The 15,094-nt window shown below is 40.4% G+C and overlaps 2 protein-coding genes across 4 annotated transcripts in view; one reads left to right on the forward strand and one right to left on the reverse strand.

Moving 5' to 3' along the window:
* WDR4 (WD repeat domain 4) overlaps positions 1-15,094 on the forward strand; it is a 208,983-nt gene that overhangs the window by 71,492 nt on the left and 122,397 nt on the right. The gene's annotated exons all lie outside the window — the stretch shown is intronic.
* The window catches only part of PDE9A (phosphodiesterase 9A), a 77,499-nt gene that overhangs the window by 33,116 nt on the left and 29,289 nt on the right, over positions 1-15,094 (reverse strand). For 2 of the 3 annotated variants that reach the window (XM_063126588.1, XM_063126587.1), the window contains 3 exons: positions 7,638-7,692; positions 4,384-4,454; positions 1,322-1,406 (listed from right to left, as the gene is read on the reverse strand). In XM_063126588.1, coding sequence (XP_062982658.1) covers positions 1,322-1,406; positions 4,384-4,454; positions 7,638-7,692 — 211 coding nt within the window. Of the gene's footprint in view, positions 1-1,321; positions 1,407-4,383; positions 4,455-7,637; positions 7,693-12,313; positions 12,343-15,094 lie in introns of those variants that run through there. The other variant, XM_063126586.1, reaches the window with a different exon arrangement.

Genomic DNA, 15,094 nt, shown 5'->3' on the forward strand with positions numbered 1-15,094 from the left:
CTTCACATGGTTTCCTAAAACTGGCGACATGAAAAACTGCTGGCTCAGTGGTAGAGCACCTGCTTTGCGTGCAGAAGGTTTGGTCCCCAGTGTCTCTAAGCCTAGAAAAACTCCTGCCTGAAACCCTGGAGGGCTGCAGCCAGTTGGGCAATACTGAGCTAGATGCACCAAGGGATTGACTCCGGACAAGGCAGCTTCTTATATACCTACGATACGAATGCACCTTCAGCATTCTCGGCACGGACCATGTCACAACACTGTAATTCCAAGGATTCCATTGGGAAGCCATGACAGTTAAGCTTTCCGTTTAGGTTTCCAATGTAGACATGCCTTTGCCCAGACGATTCTTTCTCTGTCAAGCTTCTGAACTATTCTCTCCCCTCCTCTTGTAATAACAGCCTTAAATGCGGCTTAGCTGCTGATGTGCTGGCCCTAATGAGCAACGCCAGCGACAGGGAACGGCTGACATTCCAGCTGATGCAGCTTACCATAACAAGCAGTGAGCGCTTCTGCTGTTGTTTTAATTACAACTCCAAACTTGGTAATATATCAGATTAGTCAACTGGCTTCTTCCGCTGAAAAGGAAATACCTCATTTTGGGGTTAAAATATAACATGTACATTCCCTCATCGTACAAGGCTGTAACAAGAGGAGTTGCTGTGTATATTGAGATATTTCCTCAGATTACACTGCATATCTGAGCAGGTCCATTTAAAATAAGAGAGCCTCTAACCGAACAAATGTTTTTCTTGGCAGAAGATTTTTTTGTTCTGTGCATAAAACTAGGGCCAGAATTCTTTATTACCGGATGGGTAAACATAAGGAAACCAAGATGTTAATCTCTCTGAGAGTTATTTTTCCAGTCATCTGGAATGAGCTTCTTTAACTATTAAGTTGCCATATATTCTTATATAAAACAAGCTTATCTTCTCTTGATAGTAAAGCTGGTAAATTATAGCGCAGTGATGAGGAGCGTGTGAGCCTCCAGATATTGCTGAATTGCAACTCCCATCAGCCCTCACTATTGGCTATGCTAGCCAGGGCTGATAGGATTTTCAATCCAACAATATCTGAAGGGCCACACATCCCCCACCCCTGCTATAATAGACAAACAAAACAGATCACTATGAACCACAAATTATTCACTTTATTAGGTGGCAATCCTATGTGCATTTACCTGGAGTATACCCCACTGAACTCAATGGTCTTTATTTCCAAATAAACATTCTTAGGCTCACATCATACGAGTCTTTTTAATGCAAAAGTAACTCTCAGGAGGCTACTTTCCTCAAGGTCCAGGACAAGAAAAAGCAGAACTTACCTGGTACTTCTCGCCGACATTTCATCCCTCATCTTTTTAATATCACTCTTACACTTTTCAATCTCCACTACTTTCAGTCCTTCCACTGTCAACAAAGTGAAACAACAGGGGTGTTACCATGGCAAAGCCTGAAGGATCTCATTTCAGTAATTGTGCAGAATTTCAAAAGGCATGGAACAGCGGAGTTTGCATTGCCGGTGACTCAACGGTCCTTCTATTGGAAACCTGTTCCTTTGTAGGCAGGTGCTGCCAACATCATAAATCATTAAAAACAACAGGAATTTAGGAGATCACAAAAGCCGTCGCAACAATACCTATTGTGAGCAGCGCACACAGTAATATCTAGCTGTTCCGCTGCTTTTCAGAGGCTCTCCCTTAGAACACAAATAGATGAAAGTGCCAGACAAGGCCACTGCAATGATATGTTAATATCAAGCACTATATATTGTATAGAAACAAACATGCTTTGCTGGGCTTAAAACACCCCATTAAAGGGATAGGTGACATGAAAGTGCCTTACTATGTAAAAGGAAGCTGTGGGAATCCTATGCTAGATACAAAGAAACCCTGAAGTAGAAAGTAATTTCAGTTCTTGTCAATTACTTAAAAATGAGAGGCGGTTCTTTAAAGACCCAATCCAAAGCTAGATTTAAAAACAGCACTGCAGATTCTGTACTCTCAGGAATATGGTCAAAAGTTGGATTTGCTTTGTGTTTAGGCTGTGCAAAAAACATATTTCACATAGCCTTAGAAGCTTCATACAATTCAAATTCATAAATGTTTCCCCACTCTTTCTCTCTGATCTGAATGCTGAAGAACTTCGTACAGTGCCAATGTTTTTTTAAATGTACACATTATACTCAGTAGGATCATTTCACAGCCTACTTGTTTGCTGTGCTAACTGCTTGTGCACACAAGCTGATGCTTAGGAAACTCAAGGGAACTTATAATTGTTTAATTGGAATTCATTTGATCATCATGTAATAGCCAATATCATCCTACAGAAGTAGCATTAACAATTCATATGAGGGGGGAAAGAAGAGGTTCAACTGCAGTGATTGCATTTCAATGAGTGGATGAAGAAAGGAAAGGAAAAGCAGAGGAGTGTAGAAATGAAAACACATGTTTCATGACACAGGTTTGATTAAAAGACAGAGTGATATAGAGTCAAGTTTGCATTTGGCATCTCAACATTCATTTTTCATAAGTATACTTTCCAAATGGTTAACTAAGCTGCTCCAGAAGAAATACGTGTATATTTCTGTGTGGATGAAATGTGGCTGGCATCCATAATTTTCCAAATTATTTTTAATTTGGGTTTTAATTTTCTCTGGGATTTTTAAAAGTTTATGGCTGCTATCCCATTGTCTCTGGGAACCTTAGAATATTGCAGAAGTTCCTCTTGACCTCTGGAGGCCTTATTGTGGCAGCAATCTCTGCTGCCACCACTAAGCCAGTGCTCCGATGGTAGTAGGGGAGAAAGGGATCAGTGGCGTGTCGCAGGTTGTCTTGGATCAGCAGGACCAAAACCCCTCTTGTTCACCCAACACTTTCTTGAGAAGGGTGAAAACATGCCAGTTCTGGAGTTGGCAAACTTTTTTTCTCTACCATTAGTATTAATGGAAGGGAAACAAATTAAAAAAGAAGGGGGGCAGGCGAAAGGTGCTGGAAAATCCAGCCACCCCCTTCCGCTCTAACCAGGGCTCAGGAAGTGGAGGTTCCTCCATCACAGATTCCCCCATCGCATAAACTTGCTCTGTGAATTATGAGATGCCACTATGACAAGATTAGCTTTGTTCTCACCCAGCAGAGTAATTATTAACAATTGTTTTACTGTCATTTTACATTTGAACAAATAAGGAAGGGCAGGAACATCCATGCAAAGTTCTATTCCACAATGAGGAAATGGAGGATGGAGGTGTCATGCCAGTATCCTGTGTTTGCAATAAGAGTTTTATCCAAGTTCATTATCAAAGAGAAATACATGAGACCTTTGTTCTCCAGATCATGCCCAGTCATATCGCACATGTCTTTTTTGTTGTGTAAACAGCTCCCACCACAGCTCACGCCACATCAACACAAACCACAAAAAGGAGTGGCTATATAGGCATGGTGAAAATGGTCGAATCTGTACAGGGGAGCCAACTCGCACATGGAACTGCCTTCGTGCAGTATTGTCTGTTTGTTTACAACCTTTGTATGTGCCCCAGAACAAAGTTTACAGTGAACAAGCGTAAAAACCAATTTAAATACAAAACAGAACATAAAACCATACAGTCCAAAACCACATAAAATATGACCACAAAACAAAGCTTACAACACACCAAAATTAAACACACAGGCTTTAAAACTGCAAAGCCCCTGACTTCATGAATTATTTCAAAGGCCTGGATTAACAGAAAGGTCTCTGCCTGACGCTGAAAACACTACAGAGATGGTGCCACCAGGTGAACCCCGTTGGAAAAACTATTCCTTAGCTGGGATGTTACTGGTTGTTACCTGCCTAGGCTGGCCATTGTCCTGTTTTACAGAGACAGTCCTCTCCTTGAAGGGCTGTCCTGTGTCCAATTCCCATTTAAAGATAATGAACCATAAGGAACTCAACAGTTTGCTCCTGGACAACAAAGATATTACCTCATTGCAGTCTTCCTCAGTATAGTGAGGTGTACTGAATTTCTATTTAGTTTATAATAATTATTTGTAAAACTGCATCGCTGAAGAATTGCTTCAAGTTCAGGTCTTTCAGGTGACCAGGTCCTATGTCATTAGGGCCATGTTTTCAAGTAGCTACTGCACTACAGAGTGCATAGGGGGAACTTTGCCTCAGTCATGCACATGGTTCAGGAGCTTGTAAGCTTAAAATAAAGGAAACTGGGACAGGGTGTGGAGAGAGGTCCAAAAGTTGCATTTTACTTTCAAAATCGAAGACTATATTTTATGGATATTTACTTTTCCATCTCTGATAAAGTTTTGGACCTCAAAAAGGTGGTGGCAGAAGAAATGCCCATAAAAATATCTCTCAAAGTAATTATAACGAAATAATGATAAAAAATGACACTCACATTCAACTCTTTTTTCCAGCATTGCCAAATGATTAGCTACTTCAGTTTTCAGTTCATCGATTTTAAATACCCTGGAGGGGGGAAAAACTTAAATAAGAATGCATGTACACATTTGTTATAGTGGTACAATTATCTCAATCTCATAATATATTCCCATGACAATAAAAAGCCAAGTTCTGGATGCATTTATATGTATACTCCAGTAAGTATAAATGGATACTGTTGTTTTTATACTGTTGTTTTTATGTTTTTGATGGTTTTTAAATTTTGTATACTTTTTAATGTTTACCGTTTTTAACTGTTGTAAACCGCCCAGAGAGCTTCGGCTGTGGGGTGGTATATAAATGTAATAAATAAATAAATAAATAAATAAATAAATAAATAAATAAATAAATAAAATAAGTAGGGATGCCCCAGTAGTAAGCTATATGTGCTGCAGGAATAAGGATTCCAGTTTACAGATAACAGAGCTCCCCCGGCTACAACTATTCCCCATTCATTTCAATGGAGGGGGAACTTTAGCGCTAAAGATTGTCCTTTAATGATATGCAAAAAAAATCCCTTTATTTAAATAAATGGAGTAGTCAGTATGTGTGATAAGAACATTACAGGATCTGTAATTGTTCATTTAGCATAATCATCCAGTCTTGATTCTGGCTACATTGATTATGCTTTCTCTAAGGCTTCATCTATGTTACTTTAGAGCAGTTTTCTTAGCAAACGTCTAGGTAGCTTACAGGGCTTCTCTACATTAAAGCAAATTCCTGTAAACTTAATGGGGTTTTGTCTTCCAGAGCCTTTGCAGAATTACAATCAGCACAATCACCTCTTCCCCCCTTTTCCTTTGTGGGCAAGTTCCATATGTTTCATTTATATGGCCAATAGATGGCATGGTAATATTGCACTATTCTTGAAGTACACCTCCTCTTTGATGGTGGCTTATATTTATTATTGCATTTTTTGTGTTTTATAAAATGGCAGAACAAAGATTAAAAACAATGTAATAGGCACCGGAGGTTGACAATGTTGTGAAAAGGGCCCACGAATGTCCATAGGTGAACAATCACAAATGTACAATAAATGCCTCAAGTAGAAATAGCCATAGAGGTGATAAAAACTGAGCTCACTTAATGGCTGGAGCAATTAGGACAATAGATATTCTGCATCTCTTCCACAAAATACAGATCCTATCAGCATAGATTAAGAGCTCCATCACACCTTCTTTTTTTTCCTGGTATGCACCCATGATTTTGACCTCTGTCTCATTAGCGGGGCAAACGCTGGTCCCTTTCACGATCGTAGCTATACCAGGGAACTCTCTTTTCACTTGTTTGTTCTCCCTCTATTGTGCCCGCTCCACCCCGCTCCTTCCCCTTCCCTCTCCAGTTCACTGTTCTTGTTGGGTGATGGACATGTATGCCTCCACTCGGGACCTGATTTATTTATACAGAGCATTCCGAACATCGGAATGGTCACAATGGTTAAAGTTTGGGTAGCCACAGGCAGGACTTCCTTATGTCACAGAAGTCCCCAAAATGTTTGGGAAGTGCTAGGTGGGGGAGGGGGAGCAAGGAGTACTTTAACCCAGGCATGGAGTACTCCTGACTTTCTTCACCACCTCTTTGCTTAACATCAAGCCAGCTTCTCAAATTTCACACACTCTTTTCTCCATGTTGCAAAAGCACTGCCAAGTCTGCCCCCCTGCCCCTTCTTTGGTATTTAAAGATCTCAGTGTGTCCCCCATTTTCATGCTCCACACCCGTTATTTTATCCTCCCTCTCCCAATTCCAATTAATAACACGTAACAACATAGGATCACTGCACCCATTCTTCCCAGCCAAAGTCGCAACAAAACAATCAACAACTTTGTAGGTAACCCAAAAAATCCCAGACACATCAGCCAAAGTGTAACCAAAATGCTTACAACTCCCTCATTTTTAAACATAAAGAGATGAAACTTTGCACTATGCTAGCTCTTAAGTAGGGCTTTAAGCATTCCAAGTTAGAATGAGATCTTTTCATCCATTGATTTTTTTAATGATTTTTTAAATTTCTACCCTCAACCCATTCACCTGCATAAACACACACACACACACCGGATTCTGCTTTGATCCACCCCTGTGCATTTGTGGAGGGAGGTTTTATCTTCCATAAACATGCAGGGGTGGATTAACAAAGAATCAGAGATATGTACGTGTGTGTGTGTGTGTGTTTATGTGGGTGAATGGTTTGAGGGAAGCTTTTTTAAAAAAAACCCATAAAAAACCAACCAATGAAGGGATCTCATTCAATTTTGCATGCCTAAAACCTTACTTAAGAGCTATCATGGTGCCAGTGGTTTTTTTCCCCAGTTTTTTTTAAACCTCAAACTTTAAAAAATCCTAAGTATTAAGGGATGAATAGATCTGCCTCAAACTTGGCATGGCTAAAGCCCTACTTAAGAGATGCCATGGTGCCAAGTTTCATCTCTTTATCCTCAAAAATGAGGGAGCAGTAAGCATTTCAGTTAATACCCCTTGACTGTAATTTCGTGGCAGAGAAGACCCACTCTGCAAACCCCTATTGTCTAGTTTTACAATGTTTCATCGGCTGGGTGCTGTTTCTGCAGGCAATAAGGTGGGGTTGGAGAAGCGAAAGTTCAACCAACAGTGTAAACCAGCATGCTGGAGAAGAAGAACTGCCCTGTCCTCTTTTGTCAGCAAGACCTCCCTTCAAAGCACACGCCCGCAACAAAGAACATGTCATGAGAAAAGCAATGCACAAGAGCAGAAGAGTGCTTTTATCCCATGTGGAGGAAATAAACTTGATTTTCCCTGCTCTAGGAAAACACAAAAAATAGTGGGGAAGAGGCTGGCTGATTGCAGGACAGGCATGATGTCATGTGAGTACCACACTTCAAAACAGCAAACCAGGCATGATGAAAGTGTGATAAAAGGCTGGTGTGATGGAGCCCGAGTTCTTTTTTTTTCAGTTACAGGATGAATGAACAACTGCAGTGCAAAGCAGTGTGTGTGTTTACTCAGCAGTAAATCCCATTGGGTTCATCCAAGCAAGGGTGTACAAAACTGGAGCCTTAAATGAATTTGTCTTCTTAACAGTCTACGTAAACTTGTAAATAACTTGGGCATTTCACATTCAATATGCAGAACAGTGGTGATGGACTTATTTCGGAGTAGGTGATGGACTTATTTCGGAGTAGGTTTTTTGAGACTGCAGTTTACAATCATACTAAAATTATCATATAAAGATGGTACCTTGAGAATTGTTCGAACACCTGTGCCAGTAAATTCTGGAACAATTCCTCTTTCTCTGTTAAAAATATAAAATAAAATAATGGGAAAATGTGAAAGAATGATCGTAGGATGAAGGACTGCAAAGCTGGAGACACCAAATTTCACACTAACAATAGGAGTGTGTAAAAAGCTTGAGCTATCCTCATCCATCCTCCATTGATCTATGGAGTAGATCAAAAAAACTATTAATCTAGTATCCTTTTGTCCTTAACTGTGGTGCTGTGCAATATTGCACAAGGGACACACACACACACACACACACACACACACACACACACACACACGTAATGCTCCGAAGCATGAAGATTGATAACCTTTATAAATGGCATCATTAGCAGTGTAATTCTGCAAGTGTTATTTTTAGTCACACAATAATCACCTCGGGGTGGGGGGAATGCATTTGAATACAGAAGTTGTTGTTTTTTGCGGGGGGAGGGAAACTAAACCAAAGAAACGATTATACTTTGCACCCAGTGGTGCAGTTAGGCTAGTTTGACTCTGGACTTAACAGTCTTATTGGGGGTGGGGGGTGGGCTCTTCAGATCATAATAACCCTGTTCAGAAAACACACTAAGCCACAGTGGTTAACTAGTTTGAGCTAAACATTATGGCTTAGTGTGTCATGTGAACGATTCCTAACCATGTGGCTACATAACCATGGTTAAACACACTCACTAACCATTTGCTGCAACAGGGCTTAGTGTGTTCTCTGAACAGGCTCAATGTGTATTACTTCACTTCCTTCAAAATGTACAAGCCAGCTTGTCTTTGGTTGAGGCCCCTCCTTCTCAGTAGTGCTCTGGAAGTCGGTCCCCAAGTCCTGGTCTGACAACACCACTGGAAGCATCATCCCCTAGCCTTGATTATACAAAACCATCCTGTTATCCTGAATTTGCCATGTTCCCCCCAAGTACCAAGTATTCAAACCAATGATTAATTCTCTCCCTATATTTAGCGTATAGGTAAAAGAGGAAGTACTCTATCTGCATGCTCTGAGGGAGTTTTAGAAAGTAACAGCAATTTCCAACATACAATGTGGAGGCAGCTATTTTGATGTTTCTTTCCAAAACGCCTTCATAATGTGCTTTTAAGCATTATACTTTGATAGTCAGTGAAACACACTCTCTCAGCTGATACGTGGCCCCTATTCATTAATAGCTATATGTGAATAGATTTTCTTTAAATAGTGAAAGGAGGAGGGGAAGAGAAGAAAAACACACAGAGTTGAATATTTAAGCACTAGCCAGAGTGAGGACAAAAAAATATGGCCAAAACCAATTAGCTCGATTTCTAGATAAGAAAAGTGGCAGAGTAGGAAAGGGAAATGCACTATATGAAAGGTGTGAAGGGTTCAGTCAATTGTATATTGGATTGGGACTTGGGGCAGAATTCAACCGGGGGCAGACAAGGCATTTATGCCACCACCAATTCTTTTCTGCCCTGCTGATTCCTTTCCACAAGTGGTGGGTCCCACCAATATTGTTGCTCAAGTGGGACCCAGTGCTTATGCAAGCGAGATTTACCGCTTTCTAGGCAAAAAGCTCCCAATTGAGCAGAAATGCTCATTTCTGGAAGGAACAGCTCAGTGGTGCTCCCTTATGTGAGCCCCACTGACCTGCCTCATTCCAGAAATGAGTATTTCCACTTGTTTCAGGTTGTCCCAGAAGTGCTAAACTGCCATTGCACAAGCGGTGGGGTCACTTGTGCAACGGTATTGGTGGGGTGGAAGAGAATTGGCAGGAGTGGAAGTGCCCCGTTGGATTCTGCCATTTGGATCCCACAGCCATGAATACACCAGGTGAATCTGCTAACATTATTTCCTACCTGTTTCAAATGATTGTTGTGAAAGTGAATGAGATGATTGTTATGTACCCCCCCCCCCCACGATCATTGTGAACTGCCCAGAGAGCTCCTTCTATTGGACGGTATAGAAATGTAATACATACGTACATATATACATTAAAAATGTATGGGATTATTACACCAGTGCTTCCTCAACTGTACAAGCTCCCAATCCATTTTGAAGCTCAATTTGAACGCATTTATGAGTCAGGACCATGGGACCTGAAATACTGTTTACCTCCATTTGTACCTGCTCATTCCATAAGAACTTTAGTAAAGGCCCTTCTCTAGGTACTTCTGCCCAAGATACTTTTCTGCCTGAGGCAAAGAACAAGATGGCGCTCCCTCACATGGCTACGAGGGAAAGGGAGTTCTTAATGGTGCCACGCTTGCTGTGGAATGCTCACCTCTGGGAGACTTGCATGGCATCTAGTTTGCTGTCATTTGAGTGCCAGGCAAACACCTTTTTATTTTCTCCAGAACTTTTACTTGGTTTGATTTTAGCTCAGCAGATGATTTTATGCTTCTCATGGGGTGTAGCTATCTGGCGAAGACCAGAATGGGACTCTAGGTGCACCACATTTCACCCGCGAACATGTGGTTCGACACCTTTGTGTGACACAGTTTATCTAAAATAAGGCAACGTTCCTTGTAAAGCATCAACCTGTCTTGATAAATCAACACACTGCTGACACATGTTCAATTTTTATCTGTAATAAAAATACAGATCCTTATTTAAAATGCTGCTGCTTGATATCACACATTTGATGGGTTGGCAAAGACATTTTATATTTCTTTCTTCTATGTCTCTTTTTCTCAAGATAAATTGCATCCTTTGACATTTTTGCTGTTCCAACTAGTGTGGGGGGTGGGGGGAGAAGGGAGGGGAAGAGAAGTCTGTTAGTTTAATAATTCCACCTCTCTCATCCTTTTCTGAATCAGAATGCTAGAAACAAGTGCTCAATAGAATAACACCTAAAGAGTTGCCAAGTTCTATACCACCTCCCACTTTCATTTTGAAAGATGAGATTTTAAATCAAGTATGTGCTCTCTTTCTGGTAATCACTTTAGACCTATACTTTTGCTATAACCACTACAATCATGTCAATAATATTTAAAATGTGTCTAGATCTCTATCAGTGCAATCCTAAGCAGGTTTAATGAGTAGCAAGTCTTATTGATCTCACTGGAGCTTACTCTCTAAGAGTGCTAAGGACTGCAGTCCTAAATACATTTACTCATGAGTAAGTACCATTGAACACAGTGGGATTTACTTGTGAGTAAATGTGCATAGCATTGAACTGTCAGTATACAAGGCACTATTGCTGAGGCAGGTTCACTAAAAAGAAAAGAAAAAGAAAAAGCAATTAAAACCAATAAAACTATATACCCAAAATGGCAAAGGAAAAAGTAGCAAAGACTATAAATAAGAAGCATGAGGGCTTCTCCTTCCGGCTTTCTCCAGCCTGCGGTTTCCTAATAACTAGTTGAAACACCTCTCCCAAGGCTTAGTTACTGGCAATAAAAGCTTTAAGCTAAAATATGTGTATTATTGGTATTTTGGAGGATCGCTTTTGCCCTCCCTTTTTTGCCTTTACCTCACCCACAACTAAGATGTGGCCCCAGAGAGCTGCTCCGAAACTGGATCTGGTTCTGGAGCTGAAAGGGATTTGATACCCCCTGGTGTAATGCAACAGTACCTGGATTGGAGAGGCAGCCTGTGCAGACAAATGGTTAAGGATTCTGAAGAGAGCAACTGAAGGTACTTCTGTACCTCTGAGCTGTTCTGTGAGTTTCCCCTCAATATTTGTTTTTATCAATGGAGGATTCGTAGGGACACAACATGGTTGCTTTCTCATCAGCACTGAGCAGAGTTGGGTTTAATTGCACACAATTTGGGGGCAACTGCATTTAGACAGTGCTGTTATGCTGAAGCAGGGATCACTTTACCTGATACAGTAACCTGATTCTTATCAATGGGTGTGAACCGCCCAGAGAGCTTCGGCTATTGGGCAGTATAAAAAATGAAATAAATGAATAAAATAAATCAATGTATACAAAGACGTGGGAGCATTTTTGAAACGGTTCACATGGAAAATTGGCAGGAATTGTATTTTTCATGACTGATGTTGAATGTAATGATGAGAGGCAAAGCCAATCATCTGAATGGGAGCAAAGACCTTGTTAAGCTTCATTTAGCTTCTGTAGCCTTTGGGGTGCTCCTGGATGAACTTCTGATCCTCAGGGCTAGCTCAAGACATTCTGCCACCTCAAGTGGCAACCAGATGGTGCTCTCCATCATCTGCCACTAGTGCCAACATTTTAAAAAGTCTCGCTACGCTATTCAGCCAGCCATCTGTCTCTGCCTTCCCCTCTTGATCCTGTCTGAAAGCAGGTTGCTTCACCCTCTCCTTGCATAGTTTTTTAAAAAAAAGAATGGAGGAAATATGGGTTGTTTTCACACCCGTTAGAGCTATGCTGACAGTGCTCAAGCATGTTACTACAATGGCAGCTCTAAATATTCATCATTACCCAACACAACTCAAACTTCCTCATGCTCTTTATTGCCTGATCACTGTATCACTGGAGAAAAACAACTTTTTTTTGAGATTAGGATTTAGCAGGATCTACACTACTGCTTTATAATGGTTTATAGTGGTATTGACAATTGTTGGGGCCCATGGGTGTCATCAGATGAGCATTTTATTGCATGCTTGTTACTGGGCACTCACAGATTTTCACGGGCCCCTCTCATGATGTCTGACACCTACTAGCTCCCAGGAAGTCCGACTTACTTTTAAAGATGGAAGTTGCTGCTATCTCCAGCTGTGTACAGGAGAAGTGATACGATAAAGATGCCTCCTGAATGGGCCATGTGCACTTTTTAACTTCCACTTTCCTCTCCCTGAGAGAAAAAGGAAGTATCGAGCAACCTAAAGCGGGGATAGAGAAGCAATGGTAGGCAAGTGTGATTTCCCCCATCTGATGGAGCTCCATGACACATTCCATATACTGTTTTCAAACCACTTTCAGAGTGTTATATCCTCCTTGGTGTAGATCTGGCCAAAGATTTGCTGCTGCTCATATAACCTAAGTAGTGGTAGAGTTAGCAATGTTGGAAGATAGAGTGGAGAAGTTTCCCCCCAAATCAAAGGCAATTGTGTTGGCCATAAGAAAAATTCCAGAATCCATATAGTGTAATACCTTTATCAGACCAACTCAAAGACCACAAAACATTTATTTATTTATTCATTCATTTAGAATATTTATATACCGCTCCCTATTGAAAAATTTCGGAGCGGTGTACAAGGTAAAATGAAAATAAAAACAGAATAAAACAGTTAAAACAAAATCTAAAAGAAGCAAAAACAGAAATCCAAGGCTGCATGTTAAAGAAAGGCTTCTTGGAATAATCACATTTGCTTACTGTTGCTTCTCTGCCCACGCTTTTGTCCTTCATTACTTCCTCTTTTGAAAGAGGAAGTCAACATCTTGCACGTGGCCCATTTTGATCCCACTGCTTCTCCTGCACACAGCAGGAGATAGCAGTAACTTCCATCTTTAAAAATAATTCAGACTTACTGGGGTGGTTTTTTGTCATGCAAAGAAGGCTAGAAAGGGTGGGAGGCAGACAACGTCATGAGAGGGACCAGTGAAAATCCATGAGTGCCCAGTAACAAGCATGCAATAAAACACTCATCTGATGGAGCTCCAAGCTTTTGAGATAACCAAATCTATTAATCGGGCAATATGCTGCTATGGTAGAGTGAGAGGAATAGGAGTGGAGAAGACTGAATGGGTGTTGTAGTCAGGATGTCTGCATAGTCAGAGTCTTATGATGATATGGAGGAGGAGTGGTTTCTGACATTCAAATTGGGCTCTGCCAGGTTTCAGGTATCAGTGCTCCTACTTCAACAGGGAAGAAGTAAGTAGCAGACAATTGTAGATTCTCCATTTTTGAAAATATAAAATTCTGCTATTAACTCAAAACTATCTCCATCCTGGGTAAACCAGACAGGTTCCTTGGTTCATGAAAAACCAAAGTAGAAATCAACTAGGCATCCCCCCACCCCCGCAACTGTTGCCCGTACTTATCAATTAAATCTATTCCTATGCTGGGGGGGGTGGGGTGGAGAAAGAAGATAAAATTCTTGTACTAATTTGATTTGATTTGATTTGAAGTGCTTTTATTCAGGCTCCAAAACCCTTATTCTCACTCCGTTTTAATCACCACATTCGCAAAGCCAGCAAATGTTTCTATTTCCACATTGTGTTCATTTACATTTGACTGCAAGCCTGCAGATAGGATTTGTTTTGTTTTTTTAAAAAAATAATTCGCTGTACAGCACTTAGCTGGCGAGGATTTTTCTAAATAATAAATATGATTAATAACCTCTTGTTTCCCCCTTTCTTCCCTTGCCTTGCATGACTTCCTCCACTACTAACATTTTAAATGTAAGCTCCCTGGAGCAGGGACCCATGGGCTTTTCTGTTTACCGTGCTCTATCATGTACTATATAGTTATACAGTGATTTTGCTATATAGCTGGTAATCATCATTAAAAGGAATTCACTGCAACTGCGTTTAACATACAAGACGATACATATTTTATAGTTTACACTAGAGATGTCCATGATTCCCGAGGGGTGTGGCAGCTCCATAGGGATCCACTCCTTCAAAAACTACATGTTTGACCTGTTTATTAGCACATGGTGCTGCAATGTCTATTAGGAGCCACAAGGTCTCCATGATCCACAGATAGTTCTTTCTGATCAGTAATGGGGAAGAAATTTGGCTTACATTTTACTGCAATTTATCTAATTTGGAACTTTTGAACCAACATACAAACCCCAGTTATCCTTTGAAATTTGCACGTTTCTGAATTTTGTAATGGAGTTCTCCATTCAAAAATGTGTATATTAAGGGAAAGTGCATGGGGGAAAATGTGATCATTAGTGAAAATAACATTAAAATAATTCTACTAGGAACATGGCTTGTAAAATGTGTATACTGGGCAACATTGCATGGAAAATGCATATGTTAAGAGAAACGCACACAAAAATGTGTACAAATTTTCATGCAAATTTAAGAAAAATAATTCTAAAAGTTCAAGATTAACCTAATTTAAAATGGGAAAAGTTCTCAAAGTTTGGGTCAAACCAATGTAAGACTGAAAAATGTACTGAAAAAAATCGACAGATTCATCCATCCCTATTGATGATCTTGCATTTTTGTAATTTGCAAGACCTACTTAGTCCAATGCAATCTTTTCTTTTCATAGGATGGCTTTTGAAATTATTTCTCTAGAAGCACACCCGTGCCCATGTTTTGTCAGAATACTTTATCCAGGCCATCTGTTCAAAATAAATACTTTAAGCTGTATTTATCATTTGTTTTAGAGCCACCTGAGGGATAGTTCCTAGAAAAGTTGTATGGATGATGCATTCTGATACAATGCTTTCATGCACATGCAATGTATTGGAATCCATCCAAAAGCCATTCTGTGGATGAGAATCCAGCCCTATATGGCTAAACAGCAATAGCTGGGACTAACACTAGGCTCATGTAGTCCACAG

The sequence above is a fragment of the Elgaria multicarinata genome, chromosome 5, assembly GCF_023053635.1.
Source record: "Elgaria multicarinata webbii isolate HBS135686 ecotype San Diego chromosome 5, rElgMul1.1.pri, whole genome shotgun sequence".
In the NCBI taxonomy this organism is placed as follows: domain Eukaryota; kingdom Metazoa; phylum Chordata; class Lepidosauria; order Squamata; family Anguidae; genus Elgaria; species Elgaria multicarinata.